The following is a 23,961-nucleotide window of genomic DNA, read 5'->3' on the forward strand; positions in this document are numbered from 1 at the left end:
TAAATAAAAACCCTGTATTTTTTATTTTAAAAAAAGCTTTACATAAATAGTAAAAAAGGAAAGAGAATTGTGAGACAGGTTGGATCCTGAGGGGAAAAAAATATATTACAAGATATGTATTTCAGACACTTAAATTATGCAAATATAGAGCAGCTGTGCTGGGCCCCAGTAACAGCTGCTTGTCTGTACTTCTCCAACAAGGGCCTGGAGAACTCTTACTGCCGCCTCTGGGCCATTGGGGAGGCGGAACTCCTCCGGGTCTCCTGTGGAGTGCTTGAGAGCCCAGAAGGTCCTGGTAGGTTGATCTCTGTGGTGGAGATGGAAAAATACAGAATGGGCTGAATAAGAGTTTGATTACCTTACCGTGGCCTTTGGGACCTTTCCCACCTCCACTTTCACCTTCAACCCATTTATGTACCAGTTTCTGACAGGCTGAACTTTCCCTGTTGGCCAAAAGAAAGCCCGACCCACCAGAGATCCTTTTCCCTCCCAGCCTGAGCCACAGAGCAAGAAATAGAATCCTTCAAATGAGATGAAATCTGGCTAGCTAGCTGCTTCCGGGAGGGTGGCTAAGTTCCATGAACTTTGAGAGAGGGTCTGCTAGAAATCTGGAAGAATACATTCTGTACACAAATGAGCCTCTCTTTATCTCATATGCAAGAAGCTGTATCACTTCCAGGAAATCTGCCAGTTCACTAAAGCAAAGAAGTCCTTGGGTTAATCCCAGAATGTCCTAAAAGGCAGACAGTGGACCAGAAGGAGAGCAGGCTGCTGTCTCCCCATTCCCCACCCCGGAACGAAACTGGTCGTGTTTCTCCGGGGAGGCACTCTTCAGGGGTGTTACCTGGAATCTGGTGCGGCCAGAACTGCTTGCACTTAGGGCAACGAGGTTCCCTTTGGGCTTGGAAATATTTGGCAAGGCAAGGCAAGTGCATGGCGATTCCACAGTCCTCACAGACTTGACTCTGAAAGGGAAAAGCTCCTGTGAATGAGAGGCAGATGGCCTTTGTAAGATGAACAGCCTCAGGGCTGAGCAGAAGCAAGGCCAAGGGTGGTTAACACTTTCTCCTGATCAGCCTCTCCATAAGGCTGGTTTTAAGCTGCAGAGGAGATGGCACTGCACAGGGGAACTCCTGGCCACTGCTCCCCCATCCCCAGCCTTGACGATCCCACATACACCACCAGCGGGTGTGGGCCTCCTGACCTGGATGGAGAGGCTGTGGCAGACGTGGCACTTGCGGGCAGAGTCCTGGTAGTGGCGGAGGATGTACTGCTCCAGCTCCAGGACGCAGCGCAGGTGCAAAGTGTACTCTCCCTCTTTCTGCGAGAGAGCAGAGGCCCAGTTACGCCCCTTGTGGCTCAACCGCCCCCACATCAAAGGAAGGCAAGGGGGCCAAAGTGGACCTGCCCACTCCAGCTCCCCACCCACATTCCCGTACCTCGGAGAGCCACTTATCCTGCACCAGGCGCTGCAGTACTAGCTCAGCCTCCACCTTCTTCATCTTCTTTGGCTTCAGCTGGTCAGCCAGATTCAGGATCTCCGTGGAGGAGGCAAAGCCGTTGCTAGACAGCACAATCAGATCCATCTGCAGATGGAAAACCCCTTTCCTAAGTGAGCAAAGGACATTGCAGGGGCCACGTCCTTCTGGCCAGCTAGCAGGAGGATAGTGGACTCCTGGCTTTGTATTTCATTAAGCCAATGCTTCCCCTTTTTTTAAGGCAAAAAGGTGCCGGTACTCACCATGAAGTTGTTACAGTAAGTACCGCACTTTTAACATGGGGGAAGGTGCCGATATTGTGTACCCCCAGAAAAGAACACTGCATTAAGCACATTGGATGCAGAGGGCTGCATTTCACCCTCCCAAGACCCGTGAGATTCCCAAATCATGGACAGGCTGGGGAGCAGAGGCCAAGCCCAGAAAGTGAGTCCCCCCCATGGCTACTGGGGGCCACTGAATCTGGGCCACTTAGGAGGCTGGCCAGCAGGTAGGCAGGCAGCAATCTGCTACAGATTCAGCCACGTTTGCGTACTCAAGGTTTCCATGCTTACAGTCTTCTTGAACAATTCCAGCTCATTTTCAGAGTAGTCGCTTGCCATTAGGGTGATCTCAGTTTCAGCCAGATTCACCTGGGGGAGAAAGCAAGTGTGATAAAGGAGACACCGGGCAGCCTCTGAGCTCCAAGCCAAGAGGATTCTTTGATGCTGTCTCCCTGGCACCTACAGCCCAGGCGTGGCTGGTCCCTCCCATGGGCAAAGCTGCTTCGAAGGAGGCAAGCTCCTTTTTTATTCCTGCAGCTATTGGCTCATCTCAGTTCCTGTGGCAGAGCCTCCAGCCTCTGGAGCAGTCCTGCCACCATCCAGCAAGGGTGTAGAATGAGGGGAAGGGTGTGCTTCTTGGATTCCTTGTCAGAAGGACACTGACCCAGCAGCAGCATGCAACTCTCCCCAGATCCCACCCTTCCCAATTTCAAATTACAAGGAAAAGACACCAGGTGACAGCCAACCCTGCCTTACCAAAGCATAATATGTTCTCCCATTTTCTTCTGATACTCCTTTCCTGATCTCCAAAGACAAAGGCTGCAGCTGACCATTCAAAGTGTCGATGAAGTCATCCAGCTTATCAGGTGCATAATGGACTGTGCAGGAGGGAAGAAAAAGAGAGGTGATAATATAAGGAAAAGGAGAGCAGTCACATAACAAGTTCACAATTTTCATTGATTCCTACGGGAACATTTCCAATCCATGATTTATCGAATCTCTCTCCCTAGCCCCATCCATGTTTTCTTCCTGAAATGGCTGCAGCCGACCAGCAAAGAAAAAACTGGTTTTTCTGATCCCTCTCCCCCACCCTCCCTGGTTTCTGGCTGAAAATGGCTGTTGCTGACCAGCAAAGCACAAACAGAGAAGGAAGCAAGGAAGCGGGCAAACTTTGGCTGTTTAGATATATGAATCTGAGGTGTGTATAGTGAGGTTTGGGTACTAACTCCTCATGTTTGGATAAGTGAATTTTTGCAAAGCAAGTGTTGTGAAACAGGACCTGTATGCATATTTATTAGTCGTTTCCCTCCCCCCCAAAAAAAATTGTAATTCAAAATCACTTTTTAAAAAAAATCTTAGCTAAAACTATAATCTCTCTAGAGTCCAGCTGGTCTACAGTTCTGCTTGATTTTAAAGAAACAAAAAGCCCCCACACCCGAATACCCATGACTGCTAACTCTTGGAGTCAGAGGAGAGGGTGGAAAGGGGGCACTGCCAGACCCTGAGAGGCTCTTCATTACACACACAGAGGGAGGGAGGGAGGGGAGGATCCCCTTCAGTCTCCCTCTCCTGCCTCAGTTCTGACGCTGGCACTGATCCAGGTGAAATAAGTCCCTGGAGCCCTGGAAAGGAAGAAAGGTTGTGGATCCTTTCGCTGACAAATTACATACACACACACCCTGTGCTCTACACCTGAGCATCACATGCACAGCTGACTTTTTGCACTGAACTCAGCAGAAGATGGAGTGGAAAGATGGGACAGCTTAAGAGCACACAGGAGAGCATGATGGTGGAGGGGAACGCCATAATGCCACCACAGCCTTCCCTGCTCAGCTTGTCAAAGAGCAGAAAACTCAAAGAGCAGAAAAGGATCAAATGTGGGGAGAGGGGCTGAGTCTCAAGATTACTTAGCACAGCCTTTACTTATACCCACACAGCCCTTCCTGCCTCCTTTTCCCCTCCTGAGGACTAGCCTGCTACCCAGCCCTCTATTAATCTCTTCCAGTGGACTTGCTCCCCCACTCACCCTTGTGCAGCTGGCAGTACAACTGGTGTAGCTTCGCAGCTTCAGACCTCTCCACAAAGCCAAGAGTTAGGAAGGCCTGCAGGAACCGGCGGTGAGCATCATTCAGGTTGATGCCCAGGTCCATGGCCACGGCCATGGCCAAGTTCAGGACTGCAGGATGGAGAAAAACAGCTAGATAACAGGGCCGTGAACAGCATTCCTGTCCCCCTCTTCCTCTCCCTCCTCCTGGGGATCCATTCGGTCTCATCCAGCAGGCTCCCCAACAAGCTCACTGTGCAGAATGGCTTTTAAAAAAAAAAAAAATTCTCAAATTTGTATACTGCCCATACTCTGTAGATCCCAGGGCGGATCACAGCATAAAAATGCAAGATAAAAATACAAAATATGCCATAAATAAATCACAAACCCAAACCCCATCACACCCCTTCCCTTTGAAATTACGGCTTCCTTGACACTAAACAATTGCAACGTTCACTTTTATGGGGTTGCTTTTAATTTTATTTTTTTTAATGTACTTTGGGTCTCCTTTGCTGACGGCTTAGAGGGGGCTCCTCTGCAAATGTCGGGGGGGGGGGAGCCGCTTCCAGCCTTGCAACTTCTTCATGTTTTTGGCGATCACTCGTAGCCGAGTAAGATTGTCTTGGCATTCTGCTCCGCCACACCTGGGGTTGCTGCTGCTGCAGCTGCCCAGTTTCCGGTGTGTCGGTCCCTGTCAGGGAGGGAGGGAGCGCCGCCTGTCCCAGCACCCGCCTTCCGCAAGCCACTTTGCCTTTCCGACGAGCGCGAACACACGTGAATCCTGCGCGTGAGACGCTGCCTACCTTTGCTGGGGATGACCCGGAAAGAAGCCTCTGGGCGTGGGCAGAGTGCAACCACTCGGGGAGAAATGAAGAGGGAAGCGGGTAGGCGAGCGCGCCTGTCCCTCGGCTGCTGCTCACCTAGCGGAGAACTAGAGCTGAAGAACAGGAGAGAAAAGAAACCGCGGGAGAAAAGAGCTTCCGATAATAATGGCCACGCCCTCTCGGAGCTCTTAGCCAATGAGCGAAGTCACAGCCGGATTGACGTTTGCAGCAGGGAGAAGTGCAGGGCCTCAAGATAACAAAGTAGAGAGGGGCACGCTCATTGTTTGTAGAAGGAGCGTCCTGGTTCATTTAGGTGTTTTTTGGGGGGAGGGGGGGGAGATAGTGCTGCCCACCCCATAAGGGCGTGGGGTGGGCTCAGACACCCAGGATTTCAATATAGCTCTGAATGGTTGCAGTTCCACCCTTGAAGGAAAAGTCACTGCAAAGCCAAGGCTCAGGCTTATTTTCCCTCACGTATTAAAAAAACCACCTGATGCAAATACTGCCCAGCCATAATACACGTATTGTGCCCGGTACGTTTCCGAGCACAATTCAAAGTGTTGATGCTGACCTTTAAAGCCCTAAACGGTTTACCTGAAGGTGCGTCTCCACCCCCAGCATTCAGCTCTGAGGGCCTTCCGGCAGTTCCCACACTGTGAGAAGTGAAGATAAAATATAGGTGCCGACTCCCCCGGGGCTCTGGGTGCCTCAGCACCGGCAAAATTCCCCATGAAGGGGCCAGGCACCCACAAATAGCGGCACCAGGGCCATGCACGTTGCATGGCACCCATGGTTGTGGGGCTAAGATGGCACTCCTGGATTATAAGGAACAAGGCAGAGGGCCTTCTTGGTAGTGCCACCCACCCTGTGGAACACCATCAGGTGTCAAGGAAATAAAGAACTATGGGAATTTTAGAAGGCAGACCCGTATAGGGAAGGTTTTAATGTTGGATGTTTTATTATGCTTTTATAATTCTTAGAAGCCACTCAGAGTGCCTGGGGCAACCATAAAAATTATTATTATTATTATTATTATTATTATTATTATTATTATTATTATTATGTGACATTGTGGCTGAGAAAATGGAGGTTCCATCCACTCGGTGAGTGAATGTGTGTGAGAGAGAGCACTGCAATGTGGTTCAACTTTTGCTATCCAGGCTCCTGAAGCATTGAATTGCTTGTTTGAGAAAAACGCAGTCAAAACAAAGGGGGGGGTCTCTAAATTGTAGTTGCAACGCTGGGAGAGAAAGAGGGTGACTTGTGCAGGAGGCGGATTTGATCAGAAAAACACCATCTCTCACTCCTCCATCTCTCAATAAGCTCTAGAAACCCGCTCCATGGCTGTTATATTCTATTGGGAGCTGCTCTGCCTACTAATCTGAAATAAAAGGTTCCTAAGTTTAAAACCAGCTCTGTCCACATTCAGAGGTGCTATACACTGAGTTGCTGCTGCTGTGCCCCAGGCAGCAAAATCCCTGGGCTGAGCCTCCCTGTAGAAGCGACCAGGCAGCATTAGCGGCAAGTACAGCAAAGCAAAGAGACCCGGAAAGCCACATAGAAAGGGGGTCAGTAGTGGTGAGTGTTTTGGGGCCCTAGCATCTGAGCCCCCTTGGCCCAGTCTCCTCCCAGCTACTCATAGAAGCCGAAGGCCTGAAGGGCAGGACAAGTGGTTGGCCACAGCTGGGCGACTGGCCAATGTCTTGTGGCTTCTGCCTGTTGGATGCTGGCTATGACTGTTGCAAAGGGGCTGGGCCTTGCTCTCAGTTGGGCCTTGAATAAAAGGGGGGCTCCCTAATCCCTTCACACAGGTAAGCGGGTGGCGTTCTGTAGTGAAGATCGCTCTAGGGTTCAGCTAAACCTGCAGAGCCTCCATTGCCTGTGGCAGTCTACCTCCAGTCTATCTGGAGGCGGCCAACAGGCTTTCAAAAGGCATTAACGTTGTTGTCTCTTCCCAGCCACATTCCATCACCAGCTCTCCGGATGGCCAACGGCAGGACGGGCCTTGGGGGACCCCAGAGGCCTTGCCTCCTCCTCTCCGTCTTCCTCGCCTGCTCGCTTTGGCACAGTAAGTCTCCGTGGAGGAAAGCTGCTTCCCTCTGCAGGAGGGCAGCTGGGCAGCCAGCCGGGCAGAGAGCGAGGCCAGGAGGGGCGGCGGAGACCTTCCTGCCAGGTTTCAGCTGCCTGGAAGATTTCCAAGGCTTGGATGAGTTGAAATGGGCTGAGGCTGCTTGGGTCAGGTTTCCAGGAGGCCTGCTTTTCTGGTATTGTTAGGGGTGGTGTGGGAGTGAGTTAAGACTTTTTGCTGGGTCTGGGTTGCTCTGGATTTTATGACTGCATGGTGGAAGCCACCTTTGGAGACTCGTTGTGAAGGGAGTGGGCAGGGGGGGGGGGTGCATTGACAGTTGGAAGGCAACGCCCGGAGAGCAGGAGGAGAAATGCATCTGGAGCAAATAAGATATGCAGGTTTGACTGATAAGCGAAAGGAGTGCACTGCCAAAATGCTCTGGCAACACCCAATGAGGCCATAAGGCAAAGGGGGGAATATGATATGATACGTTACTGGTGGTGGGGTGGTTGGGAGGTGCTGCTAGGGTATAAAAACTGCTTGCTTACGTGTTTTAGGGGCCCCCAGCCTTTGGAAATAATTCCGCTGGTGGTCTCTGCGCAGATCACAATAAACTTTTTCTCCGAAGGAACTGAATCCCTGGTGCTTCTTTGTCACCTCTGCGTCCTGGGTAAGCGGGCAAATGGATCCCAAGTAATTAAGGCTTCAGATTTGGGGGCTCGTCCGGGATTTGCCCAAACCCATTGGACCGGAGGCCAGGCTCGACCGCGGTGAACAGCTTGGGCTGGTGCTCGCAGCTCCAAGCGCGCACCCTGCCAGTTTGTAGGGGGAGCTAGCCACACCGTCCCAAAGTGGAGACACCCGGTCAAGGGAGAAAAACGACGGCCGAGGAAAGTGACCCACAACGGGAGAAAGGTGAGCTCTAAGGGAAAGGGGCTAGAGGCTTGATCAACCTCACCTGGCCGTGGCAGTAAAAGTGCCGCCAGGAGGGTAGGAGGGGAGGACAGAGGGGAGCCTGTGTTGTGTGTGGTGTGAAAGGATGAATGTATATGTGAGGCCGGGGCTTAGCGTCCCCATGGCCAAGCGTGTGTAGGATTGTGAGTTTCTTGGCAGCGCGAGCTCGCCAAGCCACAGTCTGTAGCAAAACCGGTGTGTTTGAAGAGAAGTCCCGTATAGGAGCAGAGTATTTTGTTAGACATGGGATCTGGAGGCAGTAAATGTACCCCTTTGCAGTGTTTACTGGATAACTGGAGAACAGCTACAAAACATGACTATTAGGGTTTTAAGTTGCTGAAAGAGAGACTTAGAACTTTATGTGAAGTACTGGCTGGCCATCAGAGGGCACTCTCGACCTGCAGTTAATAGACCCCCTGTGGCAAAATATAGTTAATGTTCACCCGGACCAGATTCCTTATATTTCCACCTGGAAAACTAATGTGGGAAAAAATCCCTCGTGGCTGGAATCCTGCCGCAGTAGAATAGACCAGGGCGCCCGCCTGTGTGCGGTCAGAACGAAGCCAAAACCCCAGGTCTTACAGGACCCGGAAGAAGAAGGTGTATTGAGACCTCCTCCCCCATATGCCCCACCAATGGCAGTGCCAGGGGAGGCCAAAGATGATGAATCAGATGAGGAAAAGGGAGAGGATGAGGAGTTTAGACAGACTATTGGAAAGTTGACAAAGGGTGGAAAGAGGTGGACTGAAGAACAAAGGAAAAGAGTTAGAGATTTTGTAAATGACTTTAAGGAAGAAATAGACGTTAGTGGGCACTTAGTGAGTGCCGCAGAGTGTAAAAGGGAGCAATGGAAGAAGAAACAGAGACATTGGGAACAGGCTTGGGATAGAGCTGCCCTGCATAAGGCAGCCAAGAAACAAAAGGAGAGAGCAGAGAAGATAGCCCCCCTGCGCCGGGTTTATGACCCACCGGGACCCCCAGGGGTGAACGGGGCGCCAGCGCCACGAACATATACGGTCCAACATGTGCCTTTCTCAAGTGCAGATGTATGTAATTGGCGCAATCAGAACCCCCCCTTTTTTTTTTTGAGGAGAACCCAGCGAAAATTATAAAATTGTTTGAATGTATTGACTGGGATAAGGCGGGCCTCCCGGAAGCCTACTAATTTGATAATAATAATAATAATAATAAATTTTATTTGTATCCCGCCCTCCCCAGCCGAAGCCGGGCTCAGGGCGGCTAACAACAATCAAAACAATCAAACAATCAGATAATTGCACATTCTAAAAATAAATAAATAAAAAATTCCTTCCAGTAGCACCTTTTTTTTTTGTTTTGACTATGGCAGACCAACACGGCTACCTATCTGTAACTATTCTAAAAATATTTCATTATAAAAATCAATTGAAATCAAATTAATGGCAACTGATTAAGCAAGATTCTGTGCAGGTTGCCAGAGGAGGGAGTCAGGCTGTGTCCTGACCAAAGGCCTGGTGGAATAACTCTGTCTTGCAGGCCCTGCGGAAAGATGTCAGGTCCCGCAGGGCCCTAGTCTCTTGTGACAGAGCGTTCCACCAGATTGGAGCCGCAGCCGAGAAGGCCCTGGCTCTAGTTGAGGCCAGCCTGACCTCTCTGAGGCCTGGGACCTTGAGGATGTTATTATTTGCAGACCGTAGGTGATGAGAGTTAGGGAAGTGATTCAGAATCATGAAAGCCACCAAGGACTTGTTAAACCACCTGGCTGAGGCTGGATACCGGGTATCCAAGAAAAAGGCGCAGATATGTCAACCAACTGTAAAATACCTTGGTTTTGACATCTCTCACCAACAGCGAACTCTAAGGGAGGAAAGAAAACAGGCTATTATCCAAATACCAGAGCCAAAAAAAAACCGCAGGGAGCTCCGTGGTTTTCTGGGATCCGCAGGGTTCTGTAGGATATGGATACCTAACTACAGCAGCATTGCTCGGCCCCTGCATGAGTCAACTAGGGGAACAGAGAAGGATCCTTTTATATGGGGCAGGGAACAGCAGCAGGCTTTTCGGGATCTCAAAGTGGCATTACAACAAGCCCCAGCGCTTGGCATCCCAAACCCCGAGAAGCCTTTTACCCTGTTCATAGATGAAGACCAGGGGGTAGCCAAGGGAGTTTTATGCCAGAAACTGGGAAATTGGCAGCAACCCGTTGCATACTTGTCAGAGAGGCTAACCTCAACAGAACAAGGGTTGCCCCCCTGTATGAGAGCAGTTGTGGCAGTGGCCACCCTACTCACAAAGGCAGATAAATTCACGTTCGGACAAGACACCACTTGTGTGACTCCACACGCAGTCCCAGCCTTACTTGACATGAAAGGCACCTATTTCCTATCACAAGCAAAAATGAGGAAGTGCCAGATGCTGTTATTACATCCACGCCTGAAGTTTCAGGTTACCACAGCCCTTAACCCAGCTACCTTATTACCGGTAGGAGAAGGTGAGGGACCGACCCATGATTGTGTAGAGGTCATGGATGAAGTGTATTCCAGCAGGCCTGACCTTAAGGATGAGGCAAACCCACATTGGCCTTCATGGTTTGTGGATGGAAGCAGCTTTGTTGAGGCTGGACAGCGAAAGGCAGGATATGCAGTGGTAGCCCTTGAAAACAACGTGGTTGAGGCCAGTTCACTCCCACTGGGAACCTCAGCCCAACTGGCTGAAATAACGGCACTTACCAGGGCCCTGTGTCTAGCAAAAGGGGAAAAGATCAATATTTATACTGACTCAAAGTACGCTTTCCTCACCCTGCATGCCCACGGGGCACTGTGGAAGGAAAGAGGTCTGCTCACCTCCAGAGGGGGTCAAGTGGCGCACCCTCAGGCGCTCTTAGACCTTCTGGACGCTGTCTGGGAACCTGAAGCAGTGGCAGTGATACACTGTTATGGACACAAAACTGGACCTAGTGAAGAGGCCAGGGGAAACCGCCTGGCTGACCGGGTAGCAAAGGAAGCAGCCCAGGGTTCATCCCCAACACCTTTCATTGGGGCCCTGGTACCAGAAGAAATTCTGGATAGCACCTTGAAACCAAGGTACTCTGCCCATGAGGTGGCTACTGCAGATGCTGAGGATATGGATCCCAGGATCATTGTCCCGGCAAGTAATTCAGCGGTACCATGAGTCCACCCATGTGGGACCTGATGACATGACCAAGCAGCTGGAAAAGTGTTTTTATGTGGCCAACCTTCACCAACTGGCTGCCCAAGCTTCCAGGAAATGCATGTTGTGCCAAAGGAACAACCCTAGAACTGGACACTTGGCTCCACCAGGAGTTCAGCACAGTGGGACGGCACCCATGGAGGACCTTGTTGTGGACTTTACTGAATTACCTCGATGTGGATTGTATCATTATTTGCTTGTGGCAGTATGTACGTACACAGGCGCCCAGCGGACGACCGCTCTGCTGGTATCACTCCGGACCTCTAGGCACGGCTGAAGAAGTGGATGGGAGGAGCGCCCGCCGGCAGCGCTCCCAGCGTGCCTGCAGTTTGAGTAACACCACCTGATAATGTTTTAAATTCCGAAAGAACTCTAGTGTGTATTATTTGGTGTGAGGAAGAGCCCGTGGGTATTTTGACACCAAGTGCCACCTACTCTTGTGGGTGTGTGGTAATCTACCAACCTTGGGCTCCTTCCCCGTGGGGCTTGTGTTTGCCCTCCACCCACCAAGGATATAGTCACCCCGCAGGACTAGAAGGGTTCTATTTGCATACTATAGGATTTGATCCTTGGAGGTTTCCACGACCCCTTTTATCCTGATCGCCCTGAACGCCCAGGCAGGCCAAAACCTTCCCCAGACCCTTATCATGATTAAGGAATGGTGGGAGGAACCTTGGAACCATCGGGCATGGTGGATAGGGGTGACATGTACTGCCTTGATTATATGGATGCTGTTATATTTCTGTTGGCACGAACGCCATAGGTTTTCTGGAAGGAAGCAATCCCCCTCCATCCCCTTGATGATCCTTCTCCTATTTATGGTGGGAGAATCCACTCCCAAGGCCAAATGCTTCCAGGCCTTAAATCGTAATAGCATTTTCCCCACACATGAAATGAGAAGACAGGGGGCTCAGAGTCTCTATAACAAGTGGCTTCAATTGGCAGAAAAAGTAGCCCATGTTCCTGTACAAACTTGGGAAGGAAGGATGGGATATGTCCTACTAGACAATTTCCTCCCAACAGGGTGGCTCCGGGGGCTCTTTGCTATGCTTATGGGACCTTTGCTAATTTTGCTTTTGCTCTGCTTCTGTATTCCCTGCTTTTGCAACAGATGATGCAAAAAAATGATGTCCTGAATGATGGGACCCCGTGTGATTGCCCTCATGCGAGAGTATAGGCCTATCCCTGCGAACGAACCTATGGGTTAGGTTGTTCAGAAGAAGAGGAGGGAAATGAAGGGAGTGGGCAGGGGGGGGTGCATTGACAGTTGGAAGGCAACGCCCGGAGAGCAGGAGGAGAAATGCATCTGGAGCAAATAAGATATGCAGGTTTGACTGATAAGCGAAAGGAGTGCACTGCCAAAATGCTCTGGCAACACCCAATGAGGCCATAAGGCAAAGGGGGGAATATGATATGATACGTTACTGGTGGTGGGGTGGTTGGGAGGTGCTGCTAGGGTATAAAAACTGCTTGCTTACGTGTTTTAGGGGCCCCCAGCCTTTGGAAATAATTCCGCTGGTGGTCTCTGCGCAGATCACAATAAACTTTTTCTCCGAAGGAACTGAATCCCTGGTGCTTCTTTGTCACCTCTGCGTCCTGGGTAAGCGGGCAAATGGATCCCAAGTAATTAAGGCTTCAGTTGCCCTAAAAAGTGGCTTTTGAAACTCTGCAATAAGCCAGAAATCCACCATCCGGCCCCATTTCTTCCCCTCTCCATAAGCCGGCTGCATTCCTCTCACCACCATCAGCATACGTCCAGCCATAATTATTGGGTGTGCGGGGGGCAATGACTTGGGGTCTTAAGTTGCATTATCCATATTATCTACATGGACTGGCAGCACTTTAGCTGTGGTTCCTGCACTGCAAAGGGGCTAGGTGATGTCACTAACCCTACAGTTATGTGATTCTATTAATTTTCTTGAGTTCATGGGTGCTCCGTCTGTCCCCCCCCTCCCTGTTTGCATCAGGAGATCCTTCCTACTTCTCTTTAGTGGTGCAACAGCATAATTTTTCCGGTAGAATCATAGAATCATAGAGTTGGAAGAGACCACAAGGGCCATCAAGTCCAACCCCCTGCCAAGCAGGAAACACCATCAGAGCACTCCTGACATATGGTTGTCAAGCCTCTGCTTAAAGACCTCCAAAGAAGGAGACTCCACCACACTCCTTGGCAGCAAATTCCACTGTCGAACAGCTCTTACTGTCAGGAAGTTCTTCCTAATGCTTAGGTGGAATCTTCTTTCTTGTAGTTTGGATCCATTGCTCCAATGGTATATTGGGCAGATGTTGTTCTTTCCCCTCCCTCCTTAACAGACGAACTCATTGGGGGCGTCCAAGGAAGCTAGATGTCGGGAGACAAAAGCAAGGTCTTCCCCACACATTTAAAACATTATGGGACTCACTTCCACAAGTGATGGCATCTAACTTGGACAACTTAGACAGGATGAGACTAATTCATGCAGAAAGAGGAGGAGGAGAGGGCTGTCAGTGGCTACTAGCCACAATGACTGTTTTCCCTCCGGTGTCAGAGGCAGTAAATGCCTCTGAGTAATGCCACTTACTGGAAATGGCAGTGGGGGCAATTGCTCTTGCTGTGCCCAGGTCCTGTTTGTGAGCTTCTACCCTTTGGGGCATCTGGTTGGCCAGTATGGGGACAGGAGCCAGAGCGGTCCTTCCTCATGGCTGCTTCCATGTTGAGGGAGTTGACTTGGTCTGCCCTGAGATTTCAGGGGATGGAGGAAGAGAGAGAGAGATTTCCGAGAGTGTGGGGAAAAGGGTGGCATATATGCTGCTTGTTTCCTGGGCTGAGTGAATTGCCCTCTTGGAGAAAGTCCAGTGGGTAGCATGGGTATAGCAAAAGGGGGGCAGCTGCCCCCCTAAATAAAGTAAATCAATAAAAAGTAACCCAGTGTCTGCCCCCCCCAACATAAAGCCTGGCGACTCCCATGGTAGGGAGCAGGGTTGCCAACTTGAATAAAATATGGCGGGGGGGGGGAGCCCAAACCCCACATAATTGATCACATGATCCGGTGCACCCACACCATTTGAATGGCAATACCCATCAACTTGGGGGAGGGCAGCCCTCTCAAATATTTTATTAGTGAGACCAAAGCCCCCTCTGCCCCTTAGAGTTGGCTCCTATGGTAGGGAGCAAGAGCAAGGGGGGGAGGGCTCAGGGAATTGAGGGGGAGAATTTGGAGATCCACACTTAGGTGATCATGAAGGGGAAAGGGTTTTATTTATTCCGTGCTGTGCTTCTTTCCCCTGCTTCAATAAAATTCCCAGGGCAGCGAGCTCCTAACATTTCAACGTGCGACAACTCCAAATGGAAAGCCCCCTAAAATGGTTCCTTGTTACCAGAGCTTTGTTCAGGTCCATCTTGAAGGAGTCCACTTGGTCCACCCTGAGATTTCAGGGGATGCAGGAGAGAGAGATCGATATCCCAGAGTCAGTACAGGAGAGCGGCTGGGCAGTTGGGAAGGGCCTCTCACCTTTGGAAGACAGACGCTGCCCCTTACCTCCGGGGAGGGGGGGTGCTAGTCCTGTGGCTGTTTCATTTCCGGAGGGCTGAGTAAGCTGAGCTGGAGATGTCGTGGCACAATCTGGAGCACAGCTGTGTTGCATAGGAAGTGGCTCAAGGAAGCAGTCAAGGAAATGAACCGAGGGGCACCACTAGCTCAAATAAGCTGCGTCCTGCCTGCGCATTTCGCAAAGCAGGGGGAGTGAAACTGGATAGAGAAAAGTTTCCTTCTTTCTCTCATAATGCTAAAAGTCAAGGACATCTAGTGATGCTTAATGTTGGAAGATTTAGAACAGATAAAAGGAAGACCTTCATCCAGCACAGAGTTAAAATGTGGAACTTGCTCCCACAGGAGGCAATGATGGCCAACAAATTTGATGGCTTTAATGCAATTTCAAAGAGGGCAGGACTGTCGGTGGCTACCACCATGATGACCATACTCTGCCTCTAATCAAAACATGGAAACCCTTCCAAATCCCATTTGCAGGAAACCACAGGAGGTAGAGAGTCTCTTGTGTCTGAATACTGCTTGCAAGCTTCCCACTGGGGCATCTGAGAGAACAGGATGCTAGACTAGATGAGCTCCTTTGGCCTGATCAAGTGGCAGGGCTAGTTTCATGTTCTTAGGAGAGCTTTATAAACGTTGAGGGGAGTAACCCAATGTACCCGGAGGAGGAAAAACAAGCAGCAGTCAACATAGAAATTTAAGGCTTGTCCTTGGAAGGTCTTTTTTCTAAGGCAGAGGCAAAGTTAGCTTTCCAGACTCAGACAAAATGCATTCTCTACCCCAGGAGTATTTTTTAAAAACTATACACACACACACACATATATGCACATACACAAAACACACACACACACACACACAAGGTCCCCCTCGGCCAGACTCAGATCTAGGCTTTATTTCACCCTTGTCAAAAACACAGCTTGGCACACACACACAGAGCTTAAGTGCCTCAATGGCACCCATTTGGAGGCTTCACTCAGGGCAAAAAAACCTGGCTAGCCCCCCTGTAATTACGGCTCTGCCTGAAAGAAACAGGAGTAGAGCAGAGATTCTATCCCTTTCTGCAGTGGAGTCTTGGAGGGCCAAAGTGTGGCTTTGCAGAGGCCCTTTCTGGGGAGGCCTCCTCTGAATATGTAAGTTGCATTGAGTAAAACATTCCTACACTGCTTTCCTCTGAAAATCTGGAGATGACGCACAACAGCTGGTGTCAGTCTGGCACTCAAGCAAACTCTTCTGTTTCTTTCTAGCCGTATCCTCAAAGGACATCCAGCCAAGGTGCTTCACAGACTATGACTCCGAAGTGGGTTGTTCCTGGGAAGTGGACGCCTCTACCGAGTGCCCCAAGAAGTTCCTCCTGCATGTTACAATGACTAATCGATTCAGTGGCCAAAAGTAGGTCATGCTATAAAATGTGAGAACTGCCACCCGATCCCCTCTTTCCTCTGTTGGGTGTTTTTGGGGCTGGTGGTACCCTCCTTACCACTGTGAGTTTTCCAAACGCAGAATAAGAAACGCAGGATCCAAAGGGTTTCTCATTCTACTTTTCACTGGACCACTTGTGGTTGGAGAACTTCCAAGGTGCAAAGATTTATGTCGTCTTGCATGCTTGCAACTTTTCCAGGGGAATCCACAGCCTGGTGCAGCTAGAGGCATTGCAAAGCCCCTCTCTCACTTGGGCTGAGCTTTCCCAAATCGAGGCTCTGGCAGAAATAATCCGAGTGTTGTCTACTTTGAAAACATCTTTTAAGTCTTGCCATTGTTCCAGGAAATCGTCGGAGTGTTCTCCTAAGAACAAGAGAGGCCTAGATGTGACCCCCAAGTGTACTTGCACCATTCGGTCTGAAGTAATGGATAATTTCAAGTATCGTTTCTCGCTGGAGGCCAATGGGAAAGAGATCTGGAAGAAGGCGATTAAGGACATTCGTAAAATTGGTAAGGGATCCTTTGGTCTGCAAGATCCTTCTTGCGCATCCTTAGAGGCTGATCTGAAGAACAAGACAAGAGTAGCAGAATACAAGTGTGGTGGGCACAGATCATTTGTCTTCACGATTAGCACCAATCCATGCTGAGAGACCTTCCTTAGCCGCTCCTGCATCCGCCTTAGTACGTTATGCAAAGTCACCACCTTAAACAGTGGCAGGTTTATTGTGGCAGAAACTTTTGCAATGGAGAGCCCCCTTCTTCAGGTGCCTGGAGGGGGATACTCCAGTTCTGGAGAGAACTTGGAGAGGTTGAGGTCTGTCCTCCAGGGTGAAAAGTCTGCCGCTTTGACCAGCCCTTCCTTACAAAGCAGAGGCCCGTGTTGTCTTCCCTGAGAGGCGAGCAGGGGCCCCTTTTGCCTCCCCACATCCTTCTCTTTGTTGTCTTCTTCCCGAATGCAGTGAAACCCCGACAGCCTGTCAACCTGAAACTTGATATGGGGGATGGCGAATACATCCTCACCTGGGAAGATGGCTATAATGAAAAGAGCATTCTCCATAAAAATTCGGAAACAGACTATGAAGTTGCCTTTGGGCAAGAAGGCATGCTGGAGGACAAGGTAGGCACACCTTCCCAGCATGCTCCTCTCTGTACAATCACCTGGAATAGTGCTGCAAATTTATTATTGTTAATCAGTTAATTACATTTATATCCCACCCTTCCTCCCAAAGGGAACCCAGGGTGGTAAGCTCATCCATGTTAAAACAATGCCATTAAAACAAAAATTAAAAATACTAAAACAACCACATACACTGGGGGAGCGGAGACCTTCTGTGTCCTGAGCAGAGGTTGTTTCAGAATACCCCTCTCCCCACCCCCCTGCTCTGCCTCATGCTGGTTGACATGGCATCTTCCCTGCCCTTCCATGACACTTTCTTTGGGCAGCCCTGCATGAGAAAATGCCCTCATTGTTCTCTCTGATGTCTATCAAGGACCATTCACAGAATTCATTTGTTCTAGTGAAAGTCATTGCCCTCACCACCACCACCACATGCGCACAACAATACATATGTTCAGCTGCTCTTTGTGGCAAAACAGACAGGCAGATTGCCCTAGTTGCCTATGCAGACCAATGTGCAGAGCTGCATTTGAGAAAAGGGGAGTATATGTGGTTTTCAGCCATCACTACAGGAGCAGCATTTATTAATTTCTAGGGTTTATCCTAAATCTATAACAATATATTTGGCAGATGATTTTATGCCCCTCACAAGTGGGGCACACACAAGAACAGTGGGTTGGCATTTATGACTTCTCAGAGTAGACTGGCTTGAGATCAGGGCCACCAGCCTCAAGCCATTGATTTCCTTTGGATCACAGAACCTAGGGGAGGGGTGGCAGATGCAGCCTTCCAGGCCTCTTTCACCGCCCCATTACTGTTCCACACACTCCTAATTCTTTGGCTAGGCTGAATTGCATATTTTCTTCCTTGTCTGGATGGAGGAATGAGCCCAGCCCTGGGTCCCTGGCTGTGGCTGTCCCCCCACCCCTCAGGTGAGAAATGGCCAGGCTCAGGAGGAAGGGAAGGAGATTCTTCTGCCCTGGAGCCTTCTGTCATTTGGTCTCAAGCCCTTTGACTTCATCTACAAAGCTTTCATTCCCTTGTCCATTGCTACATAAGAGTCCAAAAGCAATTTTCTACCATATCCCAAAATTATCTCCTTCCATAGAAAGTTGAGAAAGAGAAGAATTCCACTCACCAGAAGAACCCCCTCCCAGTGTTTTCCTGTGGTGTGGGAAGGACCACATAATGTAAACCTGTTTGCTTCTCGGTTTTTCCCCCCTCCAAAGGCACGCAAACGCATGACGACGGACAGGCAACTTAAAATCGCCGTACTGAGTCTCATGCCAGCAACGATCCATTTTGCTAAAGTGCGCCAGAAAAATTATTTCCTTGGGAACACCTGGAGTGATTGGAGCATCCCGATAAGTTGGAAAACAGATGGGTGGATCGGGTAGGGCACCTGTTTATTATTAGCAATGTGTTGGCATCCCTGTGTGTTCTGGGCTCCACATTGTGGGCTCTTTATTTCTAGATTTTGTAAACCTTCTGGATTTGTGAAATATTCCGACCCCACCCACAGGAACGTTTGTGCATCATCTGGCCCCTTTGAGTGAGCGACAGCATTTCTCTCACATTGCTGGGGTCTTGCATTTCCAGTCAGCTAGACATCAAATTAATATGCAGGCCTCTCACTTAATTCAGTGCAATTCTCTGCTGTAGACAATATCTCTTTCTGAAGTCACCCCAATGATTTTTATTGTTTCTCATTTAAATAAAGACAAGAACACACAACTACATTAACTTGTCCAGTGGTCCATTCTTATTAAATTCCATACATAGTACATAGTGCACATGCAATAAGTTACGTATTATCAATTCAAGTAGCCTCTTCACATAGATTCCTGTGTTGAAAGTGGAATAAAAGTATCTTCCGTCTCATTTATAATGGAAAAGAAAGGAAGCTAACATCACCAAAAGTGTCTATCCTTGAAGTGCCTTTAATTACACTTTTGTGGCAAGTAAGGCCTTCCAACAGAGCCACACTCCAAATACTATTTAACCAGATCTCAGTGGGGAGTTCTATAGATTGTTTCCAATATTGGGATATTGTAAATTGGGCTGCTGATAACAGAAAACAATACTAGGGGAGCACCAAATTATTAACCCTTTTCTCCTTTCAGGCAGAAATGGGTGGAATCTGTGAGCTTAGCATCCCCTTTTCAGGGGATGAAGCCTGCCAAATTTCACACACAGAGGTCCAAGGGAGTTGTGCTTGGCACCCTTAAAGTTGATTTGGAAGGAATAACTCATTGGCCCCCCTATGCCTCTACCCCTTCCAGGAACTGACTTGGCAGGCAGCACAAGCTTTGCAAGGCTCCCGCCTCATACCTGGACTGAACTATATTAAAGAGTGCACTAACACAGGCCATTGCTGTCAACCTTCCTTTTTTTGCGGGAAATTCCCTTATTCCAGCACCGCTTCCCGCTGCTATCCCGGATTGTTAGATATCCCATATACTGTCCCCGGGACAGGTGAGGCTGCTGATCCCTTATTTTCGAGGCTGCTGATCCCTTATTTTCAAATCTGAAAATTGACAGCTATGACACAGGCTTTGTTGTGCATGTGTGTTTCTGTGCCACGTAGTCCCTCAAGAACACGCCTGAAGATGGACAGATACCAAACCAATGTTTCTCACAGATACATGCTGACCTGCAATAACACTGAAATGAACTGCAACTCAGGCCAGAACGAGGGGTGTGGGGTGAAGGGGAGCAAGGTCATTCTGAGGAGCTGGGGGTGCTGTGCATGCGAGAATCCTCTTTTACCTTCCCATAAACCCTGTGAAGTCTGCTAGCTTGAGAAATGGCAAGTGGCCCAAGGTCCTTGGATGAGAGGGATGCAGAGGCCAGGGAAAGGACACCCCTATACTCAGTTTTATGCACCACCCTTTGGACCCCCCGGGGAACTCACCAAACGAAACCTCCTGCCTCCTGGACCCGGGTGTGTGCAGTGCAAGTAAGCTGAGTGCTGAACAGGACACAGTACAGTCTGCATGGGGTCTATTCGTAAAAGCAAGACTAGGGCAGTGTCAGCAGGTTCCAGGAAGCCCCCTTTCTTCTGAGATTTTTGGAGTGATCTGTGTTTGTTTGAGCCCAGGCTGGTGGGAGGGGTTGAGTGGGGAGATGTATCCGAAGGTGAAGGAATTGATAGCAGCATTTATTTATCAGAAACTAGTCCTGATGGTTTTATTGTGTGGTTCTGTAATACCTGTCGCTTTCAGCATACTGCTTTAGAGATATGTTCATATAGTTATTTTTATATATACAGTGGTACCTCTGGTTAAGAACTTAATTAGTTCTGGAGGTCAGTTCTTAAGCTGAAATTGTTCTTAACCTGAAGCACCACTTTAGTTAATGGGGCCTCCCGCTGCCGCTGCGCCGCTGCCACACAATTTCTGTTCTCATCCTGAAGGATGCTCTTAACCTGAGATGCTATTTCTGGGTTAGCGGAGTCTGTAACCTGAAGCGTCTGTAACCTGAAGCATCTGTAACCTGAGGTACCACTGTAGTCAGGGAAGGGTCATTGCAGCTCAGTGGTGTCTGCTTTGTATGTATGCAGAAGGTTCCAGGTTCAGTCCCCAGCATTTTTTTAATTAAAAAAATTGCATTTAATCTTTATTGATTTTTCAGTATACATCCCAATTATCACTCTCCATCAAAGATATAGTAAAGTAACAAGACTTCCCTCCACCTGAACGTGGGTCCACTACAATTCTATATTAACTGCTTATTGAATAACATCTAATTTATATTTATCTAATATATCCATAAGTTATGTCACCTTGCAGGAGTCATTTCAGATTTCAGATGTTTACAACGATCTTTAAGGCATTGTCTGTATTTGTCCCATTCTGTGTTAAATTTTTGGTGGCCATGATTCCTAACTTTCCCCATTAGACTTGCCATCTCAGCGTACTCAAATAATTTTTTCTGCCATTCCATTTTTGTCCCCAGCATCTTTAGGTAGGGCTGAGAGACACACCCTACCTGAAAGCCTTGGAGAGCGATTGCCAATCAGTGTAGACAATGGTCTGACTTAGTATAAGGTGGCGTGGCTGCCTATCTATAATTAGGCAATACAGAAAAGGTCTAAATAAGGAATATCCACTCCAGCACACTGGCTAACTTGTCAATGAGTAACTGCATCCCAGTGACAGTACTGTTCAGTGGGAAGAGGAGGTGCATGTGGAAACCTTGATGCAAGCACCAGTTAAGCCATTTCCTACCTTTCTACTTCCAAAAACCCCACCTCTTCCTTCTTAGCACCCCTCCTGGGCCCCATAGACTCCTGCTTCTCCCCCCCCCCCCAATGATCTATCTGGTCAACTTTCACCTGCTCTTATAGGAAATGTAATAAGAGTAGATGAGCTCAGCTGCAGCTGAAACAGACCAAAAGGGTTGCAGCGCCACACTCCAGAGCCCGGACTGACTTGGCTGCGCGCACACACCACGGGGCTGGCGTGGTCGTCCCGCGCCGCGAGCACTCTGCACATGCTCAGGAGACACCGATGGCAGTCTGTTGTAGCCGAGTTTGGTGCGAGCCGTGCCAGGGAGGGCTTCCAGGCTGGCTGGGAATTCCCGTCAAAGGCGGGAAGGGGCCGGGCTCGGCATGCAAATCCGCGCCCCAGGAGGAGGGCCGGGGCGTAACCCAGCGCTTCCAGGACAGCAGCCGTAGCAGCGGAGGGCACGTGGCCCAAGGGGGCTGGAGTCGGCGAGTCGCGAAGGGCTCCCGGTCGCCGTCGGGTCTCCGTCCCCCCCCCTCCCCGGGCCCTCTGCCCTCCGGGATTCCCTTTCGCTTTGCGCACGAGCGCTAGCCGGAACCCCGGGGGAGGCGGGACGAGGCGGGCGCTGGCCGAATTTGTTCAGAGAGCCGCCCCGGGACGCGCGGAGGGAGGCCCGCCCTTCCTCCCCACCCACCGAGTGGAGCAGCCCGTCACCCAAGCAAGCAGCAGCGGGAGGGGCTCCGGCACTACAGGCAGCCAGGTCAAGCCAAGCGGGGGCGGGCGTCTCCTGAGCTCCGCTTCGCCTGGCTCCGCGCCTGGGGGCCGGGCTGGCACTGGCAGAAGGAGGGAAGCGAGCCACTCGACCTTGTTGCCTCTTCCTGGCAGGGCCCGGCGCCCTTCCTTCCCGACTCTCCGGATGGCCGACGGCGGGACGGGTTTCGGGGGTCCCCGGAGGAAGCCCGGCCTCCTCCTCCTCCTCCTCTCCGTCTTCCTCGCCTGCTCGCTTTGGCACAGTAAGTCTCCGCGGAGGAAAGCCGCTTCCCTTGGCAGCAATAGGGAGAGTCCGGGCGCGGCCAGCCGAGCGGAGAGCGAGGCTCCCCCGGCCGTAGCAGTTGCGCACCCAGAGACTCCCCGAGGGGCGGCGGGGACCCTCCTGCTGAGGTTCAGCCTCCTGGAAGCTTTTCAAGGCTTGGGCGATTTGCTTGGGTCAGGTTTCCACGAAGCAGGCGTGCCAAGTTCAATACAATATAATAGGGGGGTTAAGCCCCGCCCCATAATCGATCACATGATGCTGTGCACCCACACCATTTGAAAGGCAAGGCCCATCAACTGGTGGGAAAGGGAGACCCCTAGGATGTGGCTCCTGTGCCAGGAGCATTTCTGGCTCTAATTCCTGGTGTTGTGGGTTGGTGAGGAGGTGTTTAAGAAGTTTTGCTGGGTCTGGGGTTGCCGTGGGTTTTACTACCATACCCTTAAGACGGTCGTTGCAGAGTTTTGAATCTCTACAATAAGCCAGGCACCCACCACACACACACCATTTGTCCTCCTGTCTCCATAAACAGGCTAGGTTCCTCCTGCCATCATCAGTAAGTGTCCAGCGGGGGGGGGGGGGCTCGGTGGTCGGCCCATATTTTTTACACCAGAAGTCAGCAAACTTTTTCAGCAGGGGGCTGGTCCACTGTCCCTCAGACCTTGTGGGGGGCCGGACTATATTTTGAGGAGGGGAGAACGAATTCCTATGGCCCACAAACAACTCAGAGATGCATTTTAAATAAAAGGGCACATTCTACTCATGTAAAAACATGCTGATTCGCGGGCTGGATTTAGAAGGCCTTAATTTGCCTACCCCATTATCTACACGGACTATAAGCACTTGCTTTCCAAGGTTTCAGGCAAGGTTTCTCCAGCCCTCCCTGGAAATGCTGCCATTTGGGATTGAACCTTGACCTTCTGCATGCATAGCAGGTCTCTGTTCCTGAGTAAAGGCTTTCCCAGTGGGGTGCAGGTAGAGGTGGAGCAGTCTGCTAGCCAGGCCATGGAGCCCAGTTGTTAGCTGTGATTCCTGCACTGCAGGCAGGTGGGCTCACTAGCAACCCTACAATTCTGTGATTCTATTGTTCTTCTTGAGTCTGTGGATTTTCCATCTGTCTCCCACCTCAGGAGAGCCTTCCTGCTTCTCTTTAGTAGTGCAACAATTTAATTTTTATGGTATATTGGGCAGATGTTTTTCTCCCCCTCCCTCATTAAAAGGCGAACTCATTGGGGACATCCAAGGATGTTGGAAGACAAAAATAAGGTCTTCCCCACACATTTAAAACATTATGGGACTCACTTCCACAAGAGGCAGTGATGGCTTCTCACTTGGGCGACTTAGACAGGATGAGACAAATCCACAGTAGAGGTGGAGGAGAGGTCTCCCAATAGCTACTAGCCATGATGATGGTTTTCCCTCCAGTATCAGAGGCAGTAAATGCCTCTGAATAATGCCACTTACTGGAAACAGCAGTGGGGGGGGATGCTCCTCTTTGTGAGCGTCTTCCTTTTGGGGCACCTGGTTGGCCACTATGAGGACAGGAGGCAGAGTGGTCCTTCCTCGTGGCTGCTTCCATGTTGAGAGAGTCAACTTGGTCTGCCCTGAGATTTCCCGGGATGGGGAGCAAGAGAGAGTTTCCTGAGTCAGTGTAGGAATGTGGCTGGGTTGGCAGGAAGGGGCTCCCTCTCCCTTGGGGGACGGATGCCACCCATCTCCCCATACCTCCTGGGGAGCATCTAGTCTGTTTCATTTCTTCATGGCTTTTCTGCTGAAGATGAAAAGGGAAGTTTGCTCCCTCTGC

The 23,961-nt window shown here is 50.1% G+C and overlaps 2 protein-coding genes across 2 annotated transcripts in view; one reads left to right on the forward strand and one right to left on the reverse strand.

Moving 5' to 3' along the window:
* Positions 1 to 5,627, reverse strand: NSMCE1 (NSE1 homolog, SMC5-SMC6 complex component). The gene is made up of 8 exons (XM_081888269.1): positions 4,607 to 5,627; positions 3,786 to 3,935; positions 2,516 to 2,637; positions 2,051 to 2,128; positions 1,440 to 1,586; positions 1,205 to 1,321; positions 845 to 965; positions 1 to 307 (listed from the first exon to the last, which is right to left on the reverse strand). Exons 2-8 carry the CDS (start codon positions 3,919 to 3,921, stop codon positions 216 to 218), a joined length of 813 nt encoding a protein of 270 aa, XP_081744395.1. The 5' UTR covers positions 3,922 to 3,935; positions 4,607 to 5,627; the 3' UTR covers positions 1 to 215.
* The window catches only part of IL4R (interleukin 4 receptor), a 25,606-nt gene continuing 6,056 nt past the window's right edge, over positions 4,412 to 23,961 (forward strand). Inside the window, exons 1-4 of the mRNA XM_081888259.1 lie at positions 4,412 to 4,577; positions 6,586 to 6,695; positions 15,610 to 15,754; positions 16,128 to 16,294. Of these exons, the coding sequence (XP_081744385.1) occupies positions 6,611 to 6,695; positions 15,610 to 15,754; positions 16,128 to 16,294 (397 nt within the window). The 5' untranslated portion in view covers positions 4,412 to 4,577; positions 6,586 to 6,610. The remainder of the gene's footprint in view (positions 4,578 to 6,585; positions 6,696 to 15,609; positions 15,755 to 16,127; positions 16,295 to 23,961) is intronic.

Source organism: Podarcis melisellensis (assembly GCF_964234715.1).
Source record: "Podarcis melisellensis genome assembly, chromosome: 14".
Taxonomy (NCBI): Eukaryota; Metazoa; Chordata; class Lepidosauria; order Squamata; family Lacertidae; genus Podarcis; species Podarcis melisellensis.

Bases quoted from the DNA above. Each gene is read 5' to 3' on its own strand.
- NSMCE1 (XM_081888269.1), bottom strand. From the start codon at position 3,921: ATGGCCGTGGCCATGGACCTGGGCATCAACCTGAATGATGCTCACCGC. The intron at 1,587-2,050 runs GTAAGCATGGAA...TTCCATCTGCAG, and splicing joins TGGAATTGTTCAAGAAGACT to ATGGATCTGATTGTGCTGTC. The intron at 308-844 runs GTAACACCCCTG...TCTCCACCACAG, and splicing joins CTGGCCGCACCAGATTCCAG to AGATCAACCTACCAGGACCT.